This window comes from Schistocerca serialis, chromosome 11 (genome assembly GCF_023864345.2).
Source record: "Schistocerca serialis cubense isolate TAMUIC-IGC-003099 chromosome 11, iqSchSeri2.2, whole genome shotgun sequence".
Lineage (NCBI taxonomy): Eukaryota > Metazoa > Arthropoda > Insecta > Orthoptera > Acrididae > Schistocerca > Schistocerca serialis.
In genome coordinates this window covers 126418113-126442355 of record NC_064648.1, presented here as the reverse complement: position 1 = coordinate 126442355, position 24243 = coordinate 126418113, and the positions used below count along the sequence as shown (strand labels likewise).

The 24243-nt window shown below is 40.7% G+C and overlaps 1 protein-coding gene across 1 annotated transcript in view; it reads left to right on the top strand.

The window, feature by feature from the left end:
* LOC126426914 (transcriptional repressor NF-X1) overlaps nucleotides 1–24243 on the top strand; it is a 264170-nt gene that overhangs the window by 228662 nt on the left and 11265 nt on the right. The window contains exons 16-17 of the mRNA XM_050089018.1: nucleotides 274–426; nucleotides 10191–10300. Coding sequence (XP_049944975.1) covers nucleotides 274–426; nucleotides 10191–10300 — 263 coding nt within the window. The remainder of the gene's footprint in view (nucleotides 1–273; nucleotides 427–10190; nucleotides 10301–24243) is intronic.

The following is a 24243-nucleotide window of genomic DNA, read 5'->3' as shown; positions in this document are numbered from 1 at the left end:
GAGCCATATCTCCACCGTGTCTGTTCTTCCAACAGTGCTGGTGCCAAAAGGTACGTAGGAGAATCACTGTGGAATTTGGGCGATAGGAGCAGTAGTACTGGCAGAAAAAAAGCTGAGGGTGTGGGTCGCGATGTGTGCTCGATAGCTCAGTCGCTAAGTGCAGTTACGACCGAGGTTCGGATTCAACTCCCATTCTGGCACAAATTTCTAACCTCCCAAGAACTTATGTGCTCATTTTACTTTTCACATTAACCACATACATTTCATTTGCAGTCCAAACAGAAGAGTCGCAGTTACTCGTTCGACCCGATGAACCGTGAGAAGCGCCACTTCGTACACGAGTACTGCGAGCACTTCGGCTGCGAGTCGGTTGCCTATGACCAGGAGCCCAAGAGGAACATCGTGGCCACTGCGTCCCGGGATAAGGTAAGAGTGCAAAGTCGGAGAAATAGTCAGAAGTGTTGTTCTAATTGCTTTCAGCTCACATGGTTATATACAGTTCAAAAATCACAGTTTATTTGTGGGCACGTTGTGCCTTAATTTTAATGAAGCATCTTTAGTGGCCAGATGTATTTCCTTCTTTTCATCTAAACATAGTACCTTCACTGTACAAGAAGTGCCATTCTACTTATAATCAGCCTTCAGTGACTCATTTTACAAGAGCTAGTTGTAAAGTTTTAATTGTCACCTTGAAAAAAGTACAAGAAGTGCCATTCTACTTATAATCAGCCTTCAGTGACTCATTTTACAAGAGCTAGTTGTAAAGTTTTAATTGTCACCTTGAAAAAAGTGAGATTGTGGCCAATCATCTTTCTGCACTCGCTCACCCTTCAGTGTGACATATTTATACCAACAGTGAATTACTCGGTTCAGGCCTCAATTGTACTAATCTGCATTTTGTCTGTTCATAAAATGTTTCATCTCAAAAATCATGTTTTGCTCATTACGGAAATGCTTGCCGAATAGTGGTTTCTTCGTCCAAGGAAGAAGTCGTGGTGTGTCATTTCAAGGAAATACAGTGGTTGTGGCAAAATCTGATAATGAAAAGTAGCGGCGTGTGTGAGTGACCACTGTAGCAGAAAAAGCTGGGTCATTATCATGGAGAGAAATCACCCCCTGGGACAGCTCCTGTAATGGTTTGACTTGATAACCTCACGTAAGCTCTCCAGGAGATTTCGGTACTATTTTGATGCTCCAGTTTGGCTCTTGCAGAAACAGTGTATTAGCATCACAGTGCATAAGTCCCAACTTTCCTCGATGATAGTTCACTTTTGGTCTTTTTCAATGATGGTGAATCTTTGTGTTTCCACTGCTCGCTTTGCTCTTTGCTTTGGAATTTTAGTGATACACCCAGGATTTTTCCACAGTGAATAGGCAGCTAAAAAAGTTACGCAGTTTGACGTGGTGTAGCTACAACATTTCTGCTGCTGGCTCAGCTTTCCAGGCTTTCTGAATGGCTGTAGGCATTTGTGGAGCCCAGCATGTGGCGACCTTTGTCACATTCCATGTAAAGGTTGGTTATAATGAAACTGTAACTATTTGAGCCAGCGTAGACAGAAAACTATTTACTGTACAGGTACCGGTCTTAATAGAAATGATGTTAAAACTATCTGTTGCACAATTTGCATTGTCTGTAGTTTTAGTACCACAACTTGCAATTAAGACGCCAGTACTGGTATGGCGAGGTAGGGCTGAAACACGAGCATCAGCGTGCGTTACGGTTGCAGTCAGTCAACATGGACATGAACAATGTGAGCTGGGCTTCACTCATAAAGCTGTTTTATCAAAACACTAGCAGTAGCGCAGATGCTGTTCACGAGTATCAACACATTAGAGGAATACGGAGATATCCTGTTTCTGCACCACTGATGAACAACACGATTCAGAAGTTTGAAATTAACTGGCTATTTGCAAATTGATCTGCGGAGAGGCTGACAGTCAGTTGCTCCGCAGATTGTTGTATAAGCTACTCTTGCCATGGCTCAGAATGCTGGACTTAATGTGCGGCCTTTGAGCAGTGCACGAGCTGTGTCACAACTGCTGAACATTCTCTGGTCCACTGTTAGTGCTCTGAACAACTGTAAAATGGATCTTTAATGCAGTCATGGATGCAGATGATCATCCCATTGAGGAACATTTGCAACCTGGAATATAAGCACAGTACACGATTAACAATTGTTACTCTTCATGCGGCAAATAAAAACGTGTGTCGGAGATGGGCACAAGACAAAGACTGTCACAAATAAATAAAGCTTTTGGCCATTAAGGCCTTCGTCAACAATAGACGTGCGTGTGTGTGTGTGTGTGTGTGTGTGTGTGTGTGTGTGTGTGTGTGTGTGTGTGTGTCCTCGTCTATTGTTGATGAAGGCCTTAATGGCGAAAAGCTTTATTTCTTTGTGACAGTCTTATTGTTGTGCCTATCTTTGACTCAGCACCTCCGCTATATAGCAACTTTCCTTTTCATGATATATATTCCATCCTGGATTTTCCATTGTAAAATTAAAATGTGTTTCTTTTAATAGTTTGTTATTCCTCTTCTGCATGTCTTCCAATAGTTTCCGCAAAGTTCCATTGTCCTACAATCGCTCGTTTTTCATGGGCCCCCTATGAAGTAGCGAAAGTTTAATTATTACCATTCAGCATTCTGTAAGATGGTGAAAACTGCTTCCTGACTGGATTTCACTTTTTCTACTATTGCCACGAGTGTGACATGCTGGTCTTCAGGCATGAAGGCCTCCACTTCTCTTGTGATTCCTGATTTTTCACAAAGTGGTAGTCTACTATTTCATGTATTGTCTTTCAGACTTGTTTGTCAACACTGGAAACATCCGTGCCACCTGAGTACTGTGTCATACAGGAGTACATTTTTGCTGAATACTTCCCCCAACTCAGCACTGAACTCTTGCAACATTGATCCACTTGAAACGCAAAAAAAGAATAATTTCATGATATTCCACTTTATCGATGCTTGCATCATTTTGTTTTGGCTCATCTAACGCAGTAATACAGTATCGTGGCTCAGGAACTTCGTTGTATAGCGGGGCTGGGATATGTACCTGAAAACAGACAAAATGTTAATTAGTGACAAAATAATTTAATTGGATAAATCAAAAATCTACTCGCCAAGCAGTGGCAGAACACACACATAAGACTCTTGTAATTGGCAAGGTTTCAAAGCCAGTGGCTCCCTCTTCACCCCTCTTCCTTCCCCTCCAACCCTTCTGCCTGAAGAAGGAGCCACTGGCTCTGAAAGCTTGCCAGTTACAACAGTCTTTTATGTGTGTTTTCTGTCACCGCTTGGTGAGTAGATTTTTTATCTATCCAATTAAAATATGAATTGGGTAACATTTTTTTTATGGGGGGGGGGGGGGGGGGGGGATATTAACCCTCAAATGGATATGGCTGTGAATAAAGTGCACCAACCACAAATACCATTGTCTTATACCGTTCCATCATTGTTTTAAAATTATGAGCCTGGATCTATCCCTTCATTATTGCTTCAGCTAACAGTGTGATAAGTTGTTTTGTCATACGTTCAGGAGAGCAGCAGTGTATAAAATAAACAGTGTGCTAATGAGAGAAAATTTTCGATCCGTGTGTGAAAACGCCCCAGATTCTGCACTAGTAGTGCAGATCCACAAAGAGGCAGTTGTCTTCGAGATAAATAGCAAACGATTAAGCAGTTGGCTTGGATGTGAAGCAACTGCACTGTTTAATGCTCTGACTGGGTCATTACTATGGGGAAATAGACTGATATAGTGAAACTTCATTTTATTATTGTTTAATTAAACGCTGACTTAACTCATATAATGCAAGTTTCTTTTTTGAATTAAACTAAGATGAAACTGTTACATTGCTCATACATGCTCACCTTAGTAACATAGACTGCTATTTTTGACACATGTACAAAATACGCAGTGCGTCCACTCGTGTTGTAAAAAAACAGCACTTCCACTTGAAGGTTAAAACTTTGACTACTTGTTGTATATAAAGTAGAATGCCAATCAGAAAGAGATTCTATAAGACACCCAAATGATAAAAGTGCAATTGACAGTATCTATGACTCACAGGCAGTAGTGAGGTTAATTAATTATTGTTATTGGCTGTTAATTAATTAATTGTTGTTGTTATGGCCCATTTTTGTTTCAAAGGAACCATCTACGCATTTGCAGTAACCTTTTTAGTGGAATAACAGGAAATTTTAGACCGAATGTATAGAGAATGATCTGAATGTCTGTCGTCCTGTGTGTGATAGTTTGATACAGCACTTCATATTACTTGAAGCTGTTTGTTACTTGCCGTATTAAATTTATCATTAAATTTCTTTCTTTCATTCTTGAGTGCTGCTCCTTTAATGTCAGTTGTGTTCCTTTGTCTATATTTTTGCATCTATTTCAACTTCCAACTTTTGTTCTCTGTTCTGTGCCGTTTGCTGTTCTCTTTGTGAGTCCTATTGTTACGTGTCTTTGTTTCTTTCACTGCTTCTGTTCTTTCTCAGCCACTTTGATCCTCAGGTTTTTCACAATGTGTGTGTGTGTGCAGGCACTTTACTTCTTCACACCGAAATGTCTGGATGGATTTTGATGCAATTTGGAATGGACATGGCATATACCCTGAATTAACAGATAGGCTATCTTATGTATACCTACTTATCAAAGGGGTGGGGCTGGGGGTGGAAAAGAAGTGTATTGCAAGAAACACACACCCATTATTTTATTCATCCAGTGTTTGAGAATGACAGCACTTGTTGAATTGCAACAAACTTTACACGTAATTTCAAACCTTTATGAAACTTTTCTTGCTGACAGTCCCCACAAAATGATGAAAGGAAAAAACTATATAGTGCCACTTGTAGCCTGATGTTTTAATTTATAACTTCTTTACAGCTAACTCTATTGACAACACATTTTGCAGACAGTAGCTACATATACCATTGGATGTACTTGCAAAACAATCCCATTGTGTGACACACACTTCAGCAGATATGATGTCAAAAATTGAGATGCCTGAAAATAAAACTGCAGGACGAAATTTGTTAGAGATACAGATGAAATGTATGTACAAATACATGTAAAATACATTTGGCTTGGGCGCACAAAGACAAAGCTGTGGGTGAAAAGCTCATGCTAAGCACCTGGAATAATTTGAACCAAATTTGGTACACACATTATTTATTATTTTTAAAGAAATACTGTGGGGGTAAGAACACCAGCGTCCTATTGTGGTGGGAGTAATTACATTTAGAGAGAAAGGGAGAACGGGGGATGGACAGTGAGTGGTTGAAGGTTAAAGCTCCACATGTGAGAGGCAGTCGGCAGTAGTCCCTACCCTCGCACTGGGGTGCGTGTGCGTGTGCGCGCATGCGCGCGTATTTAGGACCCATATAAGTAGTTTCACATTTTGAGCTCTGTAAGTGTAATTTTCAACAATTTCATGTCAAAGTACTCTCTATACATACCTGGGCAGTTTTTATGAAAAACTCTTTAACTGTAAGTTACAGTGCAGGGTGCATTCTTATAGACATCTGGCTGGAAATGCATTCTACTTGAAGGTGGAGATAAAAAAAAAAATCTTTCACATGTAAATTTCAGTGACTAAAAGCTCACATGAGCAAGTGGGAATGTCCTGTCTGTACCAGTGTTTAAGCTCCACACGTGAGAGGCAGTCGGCAGTAATCCCTACCCTCGCACTGGGGCCAAACTAGTGTTGACAGTTCACCGTCACCATACTGTGGAGATTCTCTGTAGCCCAGGGGTGTGTGTTGCGAAGGTTGACGATACTTCCTCTTGCAAAGGTAGCCTCCCCCGTGAGTGGGACAATTGGCAGAAATCCCAGCAAGATTATGGCCAGTGGGACAGACCAGTGACAAAACAGTCATCCTGAACAGAAGTCTGTAGGTAATAAGGCCTGCGCGTATTGTGAGAATGGATAGTGGCAGTTGTGGAGAATGTTTCACACGGTCGTCTGGCTTTCCCAATGATGGCGGGCCACCACTGTAGTGCTGATATCACAATCACTCTTGAAGATATTTTGTCACCACGTACCCTGGGAACACATTTCCAGCCATATGCTCTGCGAGCTTTTTTGCTCCTTATCCTTTCAGTCATAATTTCCTGCAGTTTGTCCCTATTTAGCAAAATCACCCTATGGTGTGTGTGTGTGTGTGTGTGTGTGTGTGTGTGTGTGTGTGTATGTATGTGTATGTGTATGCGCGCGCGCGCGCGCACTTAGGACCCATATAAGTAGTTTCACATTTTGAGCTCTGTAAGTGTAATTTTCAACAATTTCATGTCAAAGTACTCTCTAATACTTCCATCCAGTGGTAGGAAGATGTATTGTCAATTTGTTTAACTGCAATTAGGGCTTTTTATTTGAGAACAATTGGGTAACAAAAGAGATACCAAATATACTGTAATTATAAAATGAAACCAGATTAACAATGTAAGTAATGTGTTTTATTTGGACTGCTGTATTGTCTGTCGGGAAAGACATGGAGAGACAGTGAATATCACAGTGTGCAACAAATGGAGCACATGTGGATGTGTATCTGTATGAAACTAAGAGTTAAGCTATCATTTGCAATAAACCCCATAGTAGTGTTTAGCACAGTTCCTAAGAAATAATTTATTGTACTCAGACAAGGACTTTATGCTAACCCTGTATAAATTTATAAACTCAGATCAGATGTAGCTCACAATGAGAGCTGTCAAGCATTTAGATTCTCTTTTTGAAACTGTTTATATAATGATGTAGGTTGAGATCCCAGGTATCATACACTGCAGCCATTCAACCTGGTGGGCCCCAGTTTCTGAGTGATTGATGATTAATAATTAATAGTAATAATAATAACAATAAAAGAATTTGTCTGACACTAAACAGCATTAAAAATGTTGCATGTTGTGATCTGGTTGCATGGTACAATGGATAGCTTAAAAGCATCACATGCAAGAGGTTGTGGGTTTGAATCTTGTCACGTGCACTTTTTTTATTTAAAATTTGTATCAGATGACTTTGATCATTATTGTTATACAGCTTATTGGTTGAAATGTAATTTTTCAAATCCATTCCTTTGTCTCATAATTTTAATCATAATATCAGCATTTTCATTTGCTGTCATTTTTCTTCCTTTCATTCTTTCTCCACTTAAAATCTGTGTTCACCTGTTTTTAATTAATTTTCTGTTTTAATTCTCCCCCCCCCCCCCCCCCCTTCCGCACTACTGATTCATTATATCTATTTCTCATTGTGCTCGAGTTTCGTTTTACTTATAAATCCATCTTTCATTTAAATTTTCATCTGGATTATTTTGTTCATAGTGGAATAGACAGGGTATATTTTAAATGTTTGTATGACTAGCACCGCGCACACCCAAAAAAAAAAAAATTGCACATCTGGTAACAAAAACACATTTCTCACTGTTGCACAAATACAAATATTTTGTCTTTTGTTTTGTAACCAATAAACAGAATTTTCAAGTAATGGAACAGTTGAAACTTCCTGGCAGATTAAAACTGTGTGCCCCACCGAGACCCGAACTCGGGACCTTTGCCTTTCGCGGGCAAGTGCTCTACCAACTGAGCTACCGAAGCACGACTCACGCCCGGTACTCACAGCTTTACTTCTGCCAGTACCTCGTCTCCTACCTTCCAAACTTTACAGAAGCTCTCCTGCGAACCTTGCAGAACTAGCACTCCTGAAAGAAAGGATATGGCGGAGACATGGCTTAGCGAGTGAAAATCTCATTCTGGAATGGAACAGTTGTTGTTGTTGTGGTCTTCAGTCCTGAGACTGGTTTGATGCAGCTCTCCATGCTACTCTATCCTGTGCAAGCTTCTTCATCTCCCAGTACCTACTGCAACCTACATCCTTCTGAATCTGCTTAGTGTATTGATCTCTTGGTCTCCCTCTACGATTTTTACCCTCCATGCTGCCCTCCAATGCTAAATTTGTGATCCCTTGATGCCTCAAAACATGTCCTACCAACCGATCCCTTCTTCTAGTCAAGTTGTGCCACAAACTTCTCTTCTCCCCAATCCTATTCAATACCTCCTCAATAGTTACTTGATCTACCCACCTTATCTTCAGCATTCTTCTGCAGCACCACATTTCGAAAGCTTCTATTCTCTTCTTGTCCAAACTGGTTATTGTCCATGTTTCACTTCCATACATGGCTACACTCCATACAAATACTTTCAGAAACGACTTCCTGACACTTAAATCTGTACTCAATGTCAACAAATTTCTCTTCTTCAAAAACGATTTCCTTGCCATTGCCAGTCTACATTTTATATCCTCTCTACTTCGACCATCATCAGTTATTTTACTCCCTAAATAGCAAAACTCCTTTACTACTTTAAGTGGCTCATTTCCTAATCTAATCCCCTCAGCATCACCCTATTTAATTTGACTACATTCCATTATCCTTGTTTTGCTTTTGTTGATGTTCATCTTATATCCCCCTTTCAAGACACTGTCCATTCCGTTCAACCGCTCTTCCAAGTCCTTTGCTGTCTCTGACAGAATTACAATGTCATCGGCGAACCTCAAAGCTTTTATTTCTTCTCCATGGATTTTAATACCTACTCCAAATTTTTCTTTTGTTTCCTTTACTGCTTGCTCAATATACAGATTGAATAACATCGGGGAGAGGCTGCAACCCTGTCTCACTCCGTTCCCAACCACTGCTTCCCTTTCATGCCCCTCGACTCTTATAACTGCCATCTGGTTTCTGTACAGATTGTAAATAGCCTTTCGCTCCCTGTATTTTACCCCTGTCACCTTCAGAATTTTAAAGAGAGTATTCCAGTTAACGTTGTCAAAAGCTTTCTCTAAGTCTACAAATGCTAGAAACGTAGGTTTGCCTTTTCTTAGTCTTTCTTCTAAGATAAGTCGTAAGGTTAGTATTGCCTCACGTGTTCCAACATTTCTACGGAATCCAAACTTATCTTCCCCAAGGTCCGCTTCTATCAGTTTTTCCATTCGTCTGTAAAGAATTCGCGTTAGTATTTTGCAGCTGTGACTTATTAAACTGATAGTTCGGTAATTTTCACATCTGTCAACACCTGCTTTGTTTGGGATTGGAATTATTATATTCTTCTTGAAGTCTGTGGGTATTTCGCCTGTCTCATACATCTTGTTCACCAGATGGTAGAGTTTTGTCATGACTGGCTCTCCCAAGGCCATCAGTAGTTCTAATGGAATGTTGTCTACTCCCGGGGCCTTGTTTCGACTCAGGTCTTTCAGTGCTCTGTCAAACTCTTCACGCAGTATCTTATCTCCCATTTCATCTTCATCTACATCCATTTCCATTTCCATAATATTGTCCTCAAATACATCGCCCTTGTATAAACCCTCTATATACTCCTTCCACTTTTCTGCCTTCCCTTCTTTGCTTAGAACTGGGTTGCTATCTGAGCTCTTGATATTCATACAAGTGGTTCTCTTCTCTCCAAAGGTCTCTTTAATTTTCCTGTAGGCAGTATCTATCTTACCCCTAGTGAGACAAGCCTCTACATCCTTACATTTGTCCTCTAGCCATCCCTGCTTAGCCATTTTGCACTTCCTGTCGATCTCATTTTTGAGACGTTTGTATTCCTTTTTGCCTGCTTCATTTACTATTTATTATATTTTAATATAATATATTAATATAAATATAATATAATTATATTCGCAGAAATTCTGATAGGCAAAAGAATGTTATAAAGAAAATATGAGAAAGTTCATATGGTGATTAAAATGTTGTGACAAAGGAATAGAAATAAATAATTACATTTAAACCAGTTAATTGAATAAAAATAATAATTGAAGTCATTTCAGTAAATTTTAAAAATAAAAATAAATTTAATACAGTTAACAAGATTTGAACCCATAACCTCCTGCATGGGAAGCTGTTATCCTGTCTGTTATACCACACAACCACACTATGTAATGTGACTTTTTTAATGTATTGATTGTCATACAAAATTCCAAAATTATTTTTTCGTGAATTACTCGCAAACGAGGGCCCAGCAGGGTGAATGGCTGCAGTGTGTGATACCCGAGACACTAACCTACACCACCATATAGATAGTTTCAAAAAGTCGATCGCAACACTGGGGACCTGCCCTTGTCAGATTGGAAATACTTGTAACGAGACTGCACTTTTCTGCTGCGAGCCTCTGAACCTCTGACTGTCTCCGTCCCACCTACAGGCGTGGCTGCCCAGCATGAGCCTGCTGGAGGTGATACAGCGGGAGAGCGGCCAGCGCAAGATCCCCAAGCCCGTCATCTCGTCGACCGGCCGAGCGCAGCCTGCTGCCAGGTGAGTCGGCGCCTCGCAGCCTGCTGCGGCACGACACTGCTCGCTACAGTTACTGCCGCTGGCGGCACCGGGGAGGATAGCGAGTAGTGAAATTTTACTTGTGTGACTCCAGCATAGTGGGAATAATACGTGGTTAGGTCTAAAGGTGATTTGTGGACAACCAGTGACCCACAGGTAGCATCTATCCTTCAATTGTCTTCAATATTACCTTCAGATCATCCAGACAACAAAACAGTATTTTCAAAAACGGCATGTAAATGACGTCAAGACTATACATATATGCATGAAAAAGTCAAGCTTAACTGCAAAAGATACATAATGTGGTGTCTTGAACAGAATGACCTCCTCAGTGTGTAAGGGGTCCGTAGGCCCTTACTATAAGTTTGCGACAGCACAGGTCGACAGGACAAACCATCGATAGTGTGTGTCGGGTTGCGAGAGCGAGTGTTGAGACAGTAGTGTGGTACGGGCTGCGGGCCGAGCCGGGTGGAGGTCTGTTGCTGGAATGCAAGACCGTACCGACAAAGGGAGTGGCCATCGCCGTGGTTTAACCCCTTTGTGTTAGAAATATACGGGAAAGTGAAAAAGTATAGTTACTAGTGTGATTCAGTGATATTTCAGTGCCGATATTTGTAATTACGCATCTACCGCGCCGGAATTATTTGGATTGCAGTGTTGGATTGCAGTGTTGGATTACAGTGATTTGAAATTACGTGTGACGATAATAAATAACGAAGAGGCCTGTGCTGTGATTAGCCGTTATTAATTCTGTATGACGAAGGCAGTGGCTGTCTCCTTACGTTGTGTTTTTGGTGATAAATATAGGTTGTTGATTAATGAAGCTGTGTTGCTGTCCTTCTCGGCACCAGACATTCATTATTGCAGCATTCGAGAAGGACAAAATGGAATGTAACAACTCCGTAGCAGTCCAATCCGATTGCCAGCCCCATTAGGTACACGGTCACATTAATTAATATCTATTTGGGCTGCTATCAGATCCCGATCGAGCGGGATAAGTCAGTAAGATTAAACCGGAGTGTTACAAGTGTCAACCAGCACAGGTTCCAAAAACATCGACCGTGTGAAACCCAGCTCGCACTTTTCTCACATGACGTACTGAATGATTTGGATTGAGGCAGTTGGGTAGATGCAGTATTTCTCGATTACCGAAAAGCATTTGACTCAGTACCGTACCTATGCTTATTGTCAGAATTACAATCGTATGAGGTATCGAGTGAAATTTGTGACTGGATTGCGAACTTTTTTATAGAAATGACACAGTATGTTATCTTGGATGGAGAGTCCTCTTCAGATGTAGAAGTAACTTCAGGTGTGCCCCATAGATGTGTGTTGGGACCCTTGCTGTTTCTATTGTTTATTAATGACCTTGTAGACAATATTAATAGTAACCAAAGACTTTTTTATATGATACAGTTATCGTGTGAAAGGAGCTGCACAAATATTCAGTCAGATCCTGATAAAATTTCAAAGTGGTGCAGAGATTGGCAACTTACTTTACACGTTCAGAAATTTAAAATTGTGCATGCCACAAAATGAAAAAATATAGTATCCTATGACTATAATATCTGTAAGTCACTACTGGAATGGGCCAACTCGTACACTTTGTGTGGATATTAAATGGAATGATCACGTAGGCTCGATTGGGGGTAACACAGGTAGTAGACTTTAATTTATTTGTTGAATACTAGGGAAGTGCAGTCAGTCTACAAAAGTGGTTGCTTGCAGACTACTCATGTGACCCATCCTACAACATTGCTCAAGTGTGTGGGACCCATACCAAATTGGACTCGTGAAGGTAGACGTAAACTGTCCAGAGAAAATCTGTTAACAAAACCAGAGATCGCACCTCGGACCTTTGGATCTGTGGACCGGTACTTAACCACTGAGCCACACAAGCGCACAAGCCTTGTGAAACTGGACACGTCAAACCGAATAAAACTGTTACTGCCATCAGCAAATGAGCTGTCACATTTCATAACAGTTTAGTAGCTCAGTGTTAAAAACTGTATAGTACAAGGTCTACACATGTTGCTTATAACACAGTCCCTGACAAAGTGCCTACAGTTACATAAATGTTATTAACTGGCCACAATGGGAAAATTATTTGAATGCCAGGCATCACCTGGGGTACACTTAACCCTTTTCATGACATGTAGACCTCTGTGGCACACGCAGGAAGTTAAAGGGGTTGTATTGTCAACACTGGAGGTCACGAGAGCCTCGAGAGCCAACATTAATACATTTCAATTACTTGTTGAGTTACTGGTGTAACTGTTGCAGCCTCAGCTGTTTAAAGGTATGATAAAACTTTGTTTTTCCTCTGAATAAGAGGCTCAGGCAGTTCTGTGACTGTAGGCTGCAAATTCCTTCACTTGCGCCATCGGGTGGTGAGTTTCCAGGGTCCACTTAACAGGTCGTATTGCTTACATAGGGATTGTGAGGATAAAATCAGAATAATTACAACATCCATGCACTCATTCAATCTGTCATTCTTCCCGTGCTCTGTACGTGAATGGAATTGGAAGAGAGCCTAATTAATGTTGTTGTGGAATGTACCATCTACCATGCACATCACAGTGGGTTGCACAGTATAGATGTAGATGAACGGTGATACAACAATGTTTGTTATATACAAGGGCGGTTCAGAAAGTAACCTCTGATTGGTCACAGTGCGGGTTGTGGGGGGAGTAGCGACGCCATCTGTGCGTTCACGCACTCAACAGGTCAGTCGGCATCAAGCCGTGGTCGAGTGAACGTTGTAACTGCGCTAGTTTAGTTTTTGTGGCAGTTTGAAATGTGTGCTGCAATAGAAAACCCCGCCAAATGTGAAGTGCGTGCTGTCATAAGGTTTTTTACAGCCAAAGGATATTCTGCAGCAGCTATTCATCATGAGCTTTGTGCCGTGTACGGACCGAGAGTTATGAGTGAAGGAGTTGTCCGTGAATGGGTACGTTTATTTAAAAGTGGACGAGAAAACGTTCATGATGAAGAGAGGAGTGGTAGACCATCATTGGTGACTGACGAACTCGTTCAGACAGTTGATGCAAAAGTTCGTGAAAATCGACGGTTCTCAATGTCGGAGTTGTCTACTGGTTTTCCACAGATTTCTAAGACTCTCTTGTACGAGATAGTGACAGCAAGATTGGGTTACCGTAAGTTCTGTGCACGATAGGTGCCCAAAATTCTTACCGACCACCACAAAACTCAAAGAATGGCCTCTGCATTGGACTTTCTGTCACGTTATGAGGACGAAGGAGAACCATTGTTAAACAGAATCGTGACCGGTGACGAAACCTGGATTAAGTACGTGAACCCTGAGACAAAACAACAATCAAAGATGTGGGCACATTCAAATTCGCCTACCAAACCAAGAAAAGCCTCGCAAGATTTTTCTGCCAGAAAACTGATGGCAACGGTGTTTTGGGATGCCAAAGGGATGTTGTTGGTTGAATTCATGGAACGTGGTACGACCATTAATCAAGACGTGTACTGTGAAACAATAAAAAAGTTACGACGGGCTATACAGAACAAACACCGTGGTATGCTGACTTCCGGTATCGTTTTTTTGCACGATAACGCCCGTCCTCACTCTGCTCGCAGAACAACGGCCCTTCTTGAGTCCTTCAAGTGGGACGTTATCAACCACCCACCTTACAGCCCAGACCTGGCGCCAAGTGATTATCACCTCTTCATGCATTTGAAGAAATGGCTCGGGTCACAGCGGTTTGATGACGACGAAGAGCTCAAAGATGCGGTCACAGGCTGGCTCCAGGCACAAGCGGGTGATTTTTATGCAGAAGGAATTTCAAAGCTTGTGAAGAGATACGATAAGTGCCTCAATCGCTATGGAGACTATGTAGAAAAATAGTGCAAAGATGTAGTTGTAAGATGTATATATTAAAATATTTTTATTTAACTTGGTGTATTTTTTTAAATGAACCGGAGGTTACTTTCTGAATGGCCCTCGTATAATCTTGACGTGGTTTATATGCTAGTTTGCAAACTACTGTTTTGTCCATCCAGAAATTGGGTTCAGGTAACATATCAATAAAATGAAAAAGTGAACCTTCGAAATTTGACTGTTTCTATATTACACTGTAGTTTTGATTTTATGCGCTAGGAGTGGTGCTGTCACATCAGTCACACGATGGTTTGGCCCGCAGTCTGAAGTAAGTATGTGAATCGGGCCTGTGGGTCACCAAAGGTTGCCCACAGCTGGCATAGAGGGTGGTGGGAGAGCTGGACATTTGTAAGAAGAGAGGACAGTTGACTCCAAGCTAGTGAACTGAAATTCCTAAGAATTATGTTACGGAAAACTAAGAGTAAGTTAATATGGTTTGGACACGTAAAGACAATGGAAGATAAAAGAATAAAAATAGGATACTATATTTTTTTCATTTTGTGACATGCACAATTTTAAATTTCTGAACATTTAAAGCAAGTTGCCAATCTCTGTGCCACTTTGAAATTCTGTCAGGACCTGATTGAAAATTTATGAGATCCTTTCACGCAATAACTGAATCATGTGCAAAAGTCTTTGGTTACTACTAAGGGGGTTAGGACATCAAATGGGACGACTTGGAGCAGGAGAGACACCACAGGAATTTTTAACTTCCACTGTCTATACTTTTAAAAATAAATTCATAAAACTTTCTCAGAATGACCAGAAAGGATTCAGGATTTACGCTTATAGTGGTGGAAGTTCAAAAATATATTAAATATATTAAAAACTGTGGTAAAAATTGAGATAATTAACTATAATATTTGAGTTTTTTCTAAACATAAAGTTTAAAATGTAACAGCACATTCATTTTTTCTTAAATTAATTAATTTCTAGAGTTTCATACACCTGTAAGTATGGTTTGTATGCTGTGCAAAATTCATCGAAGAATCTGTCTTACTTATGAAGAAACGTGTACCTATAGCAACAAACGCAGCCAATAGATGATGAATCCTTCCTGGTTGCGCTGACCAAGTTTTATGAATTTATTCGTAAAAGTATAGACAGTGGAAATTAAGATGTCCTGTGCTCTCTCTTCTGCTCCAAGACGGCCCGTTTGGCGTCCTACCCCCCTTAATATTGTCTACCTAGTTTCAGAGCAAGAGGGAGAGCCAGAGTTATAGAGGATTGACTTGATCCAGACTACTATTAGAAGAGTGAATCTGGACTGGAACAAAACAGTTCTGGAGAAGAATAGTGGGAAGATGGAGGAAAGTGGAGAAGTACCATAAATGTCCCAACTTTGTCCGATGCTGGATAAAAGGAAATGAACGCTTCTGAGAGTGTGCGTAATTTAGTGTGCAAAACTGCCACACCTGACAGTAAAGTGGGTCTAACCCGGCAGTGTGACAAGTCAAAATGAACTCGGATGACAGACAGCAGTACATAATTTCGTGTTGCATCAAATCTGTGCCAGAGTTCATCAGTCATAGTGGTCAGCAAATCATGGTACGTCAGTCTCTCAACAACCCCGGACTAGATGTTTTCAGCATTTGAGAGACCTGCAGTAAGTGCTGTGCAGCGCAACTGTCAAACACCTTTTATGTCGACGTAGTCAGGACAGCACGGGTAATGTGCAATCTCGCACTATCTTGTCGACAGATAAGTCACAGAGACTTCGAACACTAGACACGGCCTCCAGTCTTAAGGTGTCAGACATAAGGTAACAAATCCAGTCTGACAATGTTCTTTCTCTTTGAAGTCTCCACACGTGGAGATGTACAGCATAATGCTCTGCATTGAATCGGAACTTGTCTGAAAAGAAGACAACGTGTCTCTGCCCCCACTGCCAGGGGAAGCCACAACAGACCCTGTGCAGAAATGATGTGATGCTCTGGACACTGTCACTCTGTGGGGTCTGTTCAAAAAATTCCAGTGATTACAAAAATGGACTGGGTCCTTTGGTCCAACTGAACCTATCATTGACTGGAAATGGTTACGTTTAGCTACTTGGAGACCATTTGCAGCCAATCATGGGCTTCATGTTCCTGAACGGCGATGGAATTTTTGCGGATTGCAATACACCGTGTCACCAGCCCACAATTGTTCACCACTGGTTTGAAGAACGCTGTGGCCAATCCGAGCTAATGATTTATTCACCCAGAGTGTCCGACATGAATACATCCAACATTTATGGGATATAATGTAGAGGTCAGTTCCTGCACAATATCCAGCACCAGCAACACTTCAGCAGTTACAGCTTTAGAGGTAGCATGACTTAATATTTCTGCAAGGGACTTCCAGTGACTTATCAAGTCCATGCCACGTCAAGTTGCCCCACTGGTGGTGGTCTGACATGATATTAGTAGCTATTCCATGACTTTTATTGCCTTAGTGTATGTCCGTCCACTTGAGCTTTCTGAACAGTGCTACCAGAGGCTCCTCCTTTTGGTATGTGGGGATAGATTGCTACATCTCTTGTTGCAGGGTAGGCTGCAGCCCTGCACTGTATGCATGCCTCTGGTGGGCCTATTATGGAATGGAGAAGCATGTGTGTTCGTTGCTTAGTAATAAGACAACAATGAGAACAGAATATACAGTGTGAAATGCTTGGATTAAAAAGATATTCAGACAGAGGTGTAGTCTTTTGCCTTTATTACTCAATCTATACATTTAAGAATCAATGAACCGAAATAAAATAAGGTTCAATGTAATCAAAAGTATCCAGACACCTGGCTGAAAATGACTTAAAAGTTCGTGACGCTCTCCGTCGGCAATCCTGGAATTCAGTAGGGTGTTGGCCCACGCTTAGCCTTGATGACAGCTTCCACTCTCGCAGGCATACGTTCAGTCAGGTGCTTGAAGGGTTCTTGGAGAATGGCAGCCCATTCTTCACAGAGTGCTGTACTGAGGAGAGGTATTGATGTCGGTCGGGGGGGCTTCGCACAAAATGGGTATTTCAAAACATCCCAGAGGTGTTCTGTAGGATTCAGGTGAGGACTCTGTGCAGGCCAGTCCATTACAGGGATGTTATTGTCATGTAACCAGTCTGCCACAGGCCGTGCATTATGAACAGGTGTTTGATCGTGTTGAAAGATGCAATCACCATCCCTGAATTGCTCTTCAACAGTGGGAAGCAAGAAGGTGCTTAAAACATAAATGTAGGCCTGTGCTGTGATAGTGCCACGCAAAACAACAAGGGGTGCAAGCCTCTCTATGAAAACACAACACCATAATATCACCGCCTACGAAATTTTACTGTTTGCACTACACACACTGGCAGGTGACGTTCACTGGGCATTCGCGATGACCACACCCTGCCATCGGATCGCCACATTGTGTACCATGATTTGTCACTCCACACGATGCTTTTCCACTGCTCAGTCGTCCAATTTTTATGCTCCTTACACCAAGTAGGGCATCGTTTGACATTTACTGGCACGATGTGTGGCTTATGAGCAGCCGCTCGACCGTGAAATCCAAGTTTTCTCACCTCCCGCCTAACTGTCATAGTACTTGCAGTGGATCCTGATGCAGTTTAGAATTCCTGTGTGATGGTTTGGACAGATGCCTGCCTATTACACATTACAACCCTCTTCAACTGTCGGTGGTCTCTGTCAGTCAACAGACGAGGTCGGCCTGTAGTTTTTGTGGTGTATGTGTCCCTTCACGTTTCCACTTCACTATCACATCCAACACAGTTAACCTAGGGATATTTAGGAGTGTGGAAATCTCGCGTACAGACGTATGACACAAGTGATACCCAATCACCTGACCACATTTGAAGTTGTGAGTTCCGCCGAGCACCCAATTCTGCTCCCTCATGATGTCTAATGACTACTGAGGTCTCTGATATGCAGTGCCTGGCAGCAGGCGCAGCACAATGCACCTAATATGAAAAACTTATGTTTTTGGGGGTGTCCTGATACTTTTGATCTCACAGTGTATGTCAGTGATGAGACTCAGTGGTGAGATATCTACCCTCAGTGAAAGTGAAGAGGAATTGCAGGACCAGCTGAATGCAATGAGCAGTCTAATGAGCACCTGCCATGAATTGAGAGTAAACTGAAGAATGAAGAAAGTAAAAAGTATTAGCGATTATCTTAACATCCACATTGTTGTTGTTGTTGTGGTCTTCAGTCCTGAGACTGGTTTGATGCAGCTCTCCATGCTACTCTATCCTGTGCAAACTTCTTCATCTCCCAGTACCTACTGCAGCCTACATCCTTCTGAATCTGCTTAGTGTATTGATCTCTTGGTCTCCCTCTACAATTTTTACCCTTCACGCTGCCCTCCAGTACTAAATTGGTGACCCCTTGATGCCTCAGAACATGTCCTACCAACTGATCCCTTCTTCTAGTCAAAACTCATTATCTCCCCAATTCTGTTCAATACCTCCTCATTAGTTATGTGATCTACCCATATAATCTTCAGCATTCTTCTGTAGCACCACATTTCGAAAGCTTCTATTCTCTTCTTGTCTAAACTATTTATCGTCCATGTTTCACTTCCATGCATGGCTACACTCCATACAATCGATGTTGTGGACAGCAAAATTGACAGAGTGGAAGAATTCTGCTACCTTGGAAACAAATAACACGTGATGGTCACATGGACATCAAAAGCAGATTGGCAGAAGCAAAGCAGGCATTGCTGACAGAGAGAGGTCTGCTAGTACCAGACTTCGGTGGTTAACTGAGGGAAAAACATTTTGAAAATGTACATTAGGAATGCAGCATCGTACAGTAGTGAATCTCAGATTGTGAGAAAATCAGAAATGAAGAGAATCAAAGCATTTGATATGTAGTACTATAGTAGGATGTTGAAAATTAGGTGGACTAGTAGGATAAATAATCGGAAGTTCCCTTCAGAACTGTGGAAGAAAGTTAAAAATGGTAAACACTGACAAGAAGACAGAACAGGAGGATAGAACATTTGTTAAGAACATGTAGACTAACTTCTGTTGTACTTAAGGGAGCTCTACAGAGGGAAAAACTGTAGGGGAAGGCAGAGAGTGGACTACATCCAACAAATAATTGAGGACATATGGTGAAGTACTATTTTGAGGTGAGTGAGTTGACATGAGAGGAATTCATGGCAGGTCACTTTGATCCAGTCGGAAGACTGACGACACGAGAAAAATACAGGTAAGTAAATGTGAGTAGGACTTGTGCATTGATGGTTCTATACAAATTTAATTACGTATATAGGTAGTTTGTCCATCCCGTGAATGTAGAATCTCAAAGATTTTTGCCTATTATCAATATCAATACTGGCATGATATTGGTCCTGGGAATTCCAGTACTTTCTAAATCAATTCCTAGATAATTTTCAGGTTTTCTTTTTCCCCTCACTTGTACAGTGAAACCTTACTTCTTGCCAAATTTCATGATCCTATGTCAACAAGAAGTACCCTATATGTTTTGATGAGTGAGTCTGCAAATATCAAAAGATGACATAAATGGTTGTGTCTTTTAATTGCATTCACTTAGAAGCTTAAAGGGACCATAGACCGTAGTATCTGGCATGAATTTCAATTTGATAACTCCACCTGTTCCTGAGAAAAAGGGGACTAAGGAGTCAGACCAACCTGTAAGTACTTTGTTTTTACTGAGTGAGGTACGGCACGATAAAAAAACAGAGAAAAGTCTGATTCAGGCTTGTTCTGACAGTGGAGGCAGCTGCTCTCAATTGGTGAGTAGTTTGTGGTAGAGTGATGGTCTGGCACAAATTCTGAATTGTCACAAGACACAGTGTATGTCCAGCATTTACAACTGGTTCTCACAGCTATCATTTAATTGCAGTATGTTTAATTCTATGCGTATAAATTATACAAGCTGTAATGAAGAGGTACAACCAAGAGAATTTCAATGCTGACCTCTGTGTATCAAAATGTGCACAGAATAAAGGATTAAAGCTTAATCCATCAAAACCCAAGCTGTCCTTGTTGTCCATTGTAGGCTCATTAGCCACAAATATCAGGAATGAGGCACACACAAATTCCACTCCCTCAGTAAAGAGTCTTTGAATAATAATAGATGAGAACCTAAAATGAGCGGAGCACTTAGCTGCAATTTTCAAGAAGTTATTAGCAACCGTCCAAACCCTACAAAGATGCAAAAAGATCATCCCTTTCGACCTGAAAAAGAAACTTATACAAATACTTGTACTTCAAGTTGCCAGTTACAACGATGTTACTGTAAAAGATCTTTTAATACTAATGATGATAATAATAATAAGGAACACTTCTGGAGCAACATATGGTCAAACCCAGTACAACATAACAGGCATGCACGGTGGATACAAGCAGAAACAGACACATACAAGATGATACCACAAATGCCTGAAGTGATAATTTTGCAACATGTCACCCAAGCAATTAATTCTACTCACAATTGGAAAGCCCCTGGAAAAGATAAAATAGCAAATTTCTGGCTAAAGAAGTTCACCTCAACACATTCACATCTAACTAAATTATTTAACAGTTACATTGCAGACCCATACACATTCCCTGATACACTTACACAGGGAATAACTTATCTGAAACCTAAAGATCAAGCAGACACAGCAAATCCAGCCAAATATCGCCCCATAACATGCCTACCAACAATATACAAAATATTAACTTCAGTCATTACACAGAAATTAATGACACATACAACACAGAACAAAATTATAAATGAAGAACAAAAAGGCTGTTGCAAAGGAGCACGAGGATGTAAAGAGCAACTGATAATAGATGCAGAGGTGACATATCAAGCTAAAACTAAATGAAGGTCGCTACACTATGCATACATTGATTACCAAAAAGCTTTTGATAGTGTACCCCACTCATGGTTACTACAAATATTGGAAATATACAAAGTAGATCCCAAATTGATACAGTTCCTAAACATAGTAATGAAAAATTGGAAAACCACACTTAATATCCAAACAAATTTAAATATCACATCACAGCCAATACAGATTAAGTGTGGAATATACCAAGGAGACTCATTAAGTCCTTTCTGGTTCTGCCTTGCTCTGAACCCACTATCCAACATGCTAAATAATACAAATTATGGATATAATATTACTGGAACATACCCACACAAAATCACACATTTGCTATACATGGATGATCTAAAACTACTGGCAGCAACAAATCAACAACTCAACCAATTACTAAAGATAACAGAAGTATTCAGCAATGATATAAATATGGCTTTTGGAACAGACAAATGTAAGAAAAATAGCATAGTCAAGGCAAAACACACTAAACAAGAAGATTACATATTGGATAACCACAGCAACTGCATAGAAGCGATGGAAAAAACAGATGCCTCTAAATATCTAGGATACAGACAAAAATAGGAATAGATAATACAAATATTAAAGAAGAACTAAAAGAAAAATATAGACAAAGACTAACAAAAATACTGAAAACAGAATTGGCAGCAAGAAACAAGACAAAAGCTATAAATACTTATGCTATACCAATATTGACCTACTCATTTGGAGTAGTGAAATGGAGTAGCACAGACCTAGAAGCACTCAATACACTTACACGATCACAATGCCACAAATATAGAATACATCACATACATTCAGCAACAGAAAGATTCACATTAAGCAGAAAGGAAGGAGGAAGGGGATTTATCGACATAAAAAACCTACGTTATGGACAGGTAGACAATTTAAGAAAATTCTTTATAGAACGAGCAGAAACTAGCAAAATACACAAAGCAATCACTCATATAAATACATCGGCTACACCACTACAATTTCATAACCATCTCTACAACCCTTTAGATCACATAACATCAACAGATACGAAGAAAGTAAATTGGAAAAAGAAAACACTACGTGGCAAGCACCCGTATCATCTAACAGCCACACATCGATCAAGACGCATCCAACACATGGCTAAGAAAAGGCAATATATACAGTGAGACGGAAGGATTCATGATTTCAGTACAGGATCAAACAATAAACACCAGATATTACAGCAAGCATATTATTAAAGATCCCAATACTCAAACAGATAAATGCAGACTTTGCAAACAACAAATAGAAACAGTAGATCACATCACAAGCGGATGTACAATACTAGCAAATACCGAATACCCCAGAAGACATGACAATGTAGCAAAAATAATACATCAACAGCTTGCCTTACAACATAAACTTATAAAAGAACACGTTCCCACATACAAGTATGCACCACAAAATGTACTGGAGAATGATGAATACTAATTATACTGGAACAGAACCATTATAACAGATAAAACACCACCACATAACAAACCTGACATCATACTCACAAATGAAAAGAAGAAATTAACACAACTAATCGAAATATCCATACCCAATACAACAAATATACAAAAGAAAACAGGAGAAAAAATTGAAAAATACATCCAACTGGCTGAGGAAGTCAAGGACATGTGGCATCAGGATAAAGTTGACATTATACCAATTATACTATCAACTACAGGAGTCATACCATACAATATCCACCAGTACATCAATGCAATAAAGCTACATCCAAACTTACATATACATCTACAGAAATCCGTAATTATTGATACATGTTCAATTACTCGAAAGTTCCTAAATGCAATATAACATATACTGTACAGTTAAAAGGAAGTCACGCTTGATCAAGGTCCGCGTCACTTTCCATTTTTAACTAGACCTAAGGTCTGAGAAAGAAAAGAAGATAATAATAGTAGTAGTAGTAGTAGTACGGGTAACATTAACCTTATTAGTTCTTAGTATTGATGTTTACATTGTTAGTAGATAGTGATATAACTTTTAATTCTACTTACCAAACAATGGAAAATCCAGGATGAAATGTAACAATACCAGAGAAGGGAAGTTGCTACTCACCATATAGCGGAGAGGAGATACTGATTCGCGATAGGCACAATAAAAAGATTCACACAATCATAGCTTTCGGCCATTAAGGCCTTTGTCAGCAGTAGACACACATATGCGTGTGTGTATCTGTGTCTACTGCTGACAAAGGCCTTAATGGCCGAAAGTTATGATTGTGTGAATCTTTTTATTGTGCTTATCATGACTCAGCATCTCTGCTACATGGTGAGTAGCAACTTTCCTTCTCTGGTATTGTTAATTCTACTTACGCTATTTTACACTATTTATCATGTTAAAATTGTCACTTCTTAAGTAACTATATTATGAAAAGGGTAGTACACATACATACACACACACACACACACACACACACACACACACACACACACACACACACACAGTGTCTGGCAGCTAAAGCCAGACTATGAGCAGCTGCACACGATGGGAGAGGCAACCAGGTGGGGTAAGGAGGAGGCTGGGGCGGAAAGGGGGAGGGATAGGAGGGTAGAGGTGGAGGTAGCAGACAGTAAAGTGCTGCTAGTGGGAGCGTGCAGGGATGAGGTGGAGAGAGGCTAGGGTAGCTGGTGCAATTGGGTGGTTAGATGGAGGGTGGGGTAGTGAGGTTAGCAGTGGTGGAGAGGAGAGAAGTAAAAAGACTTGCTGCATTGGTGGAATAGAGGACTGTGTAGTGCTGGAATGGGAACAGGGAGGGGGCTAGATGGGGAAGGACAATGACATATGAAGGTTGAGGCCAGGAGGGTTAGGGGAGTGTAAACTTTGTAGGGAGAGTTTCCATCTGCACAATTCAGGAAAATTGGTGAGGGCGAGAAGGATCTAGATGGCACAGGCTGTGAAGCAGTCATTGAAATGAAGAATGTCACTTTGGGCGATATGCTCAGCAACAGGGTGGTCTGGTTATCCCTCGGCCGCAATTTGTTAGTGGCCATTGATGTGGACAGACAGCTTGTTGGTTGTCATGCGTATGTAGAATGCAGCACAGTGGTTACAGCTTAGCTTGTAGATCACGTGACTGTTTCCACAGGTAACCCTGCCTCTGATAGGATAGGTGATGTCTGTGACCAGACCGGAGTAGGTGATGGTGGGAGGATGTATGAGAGAGGTC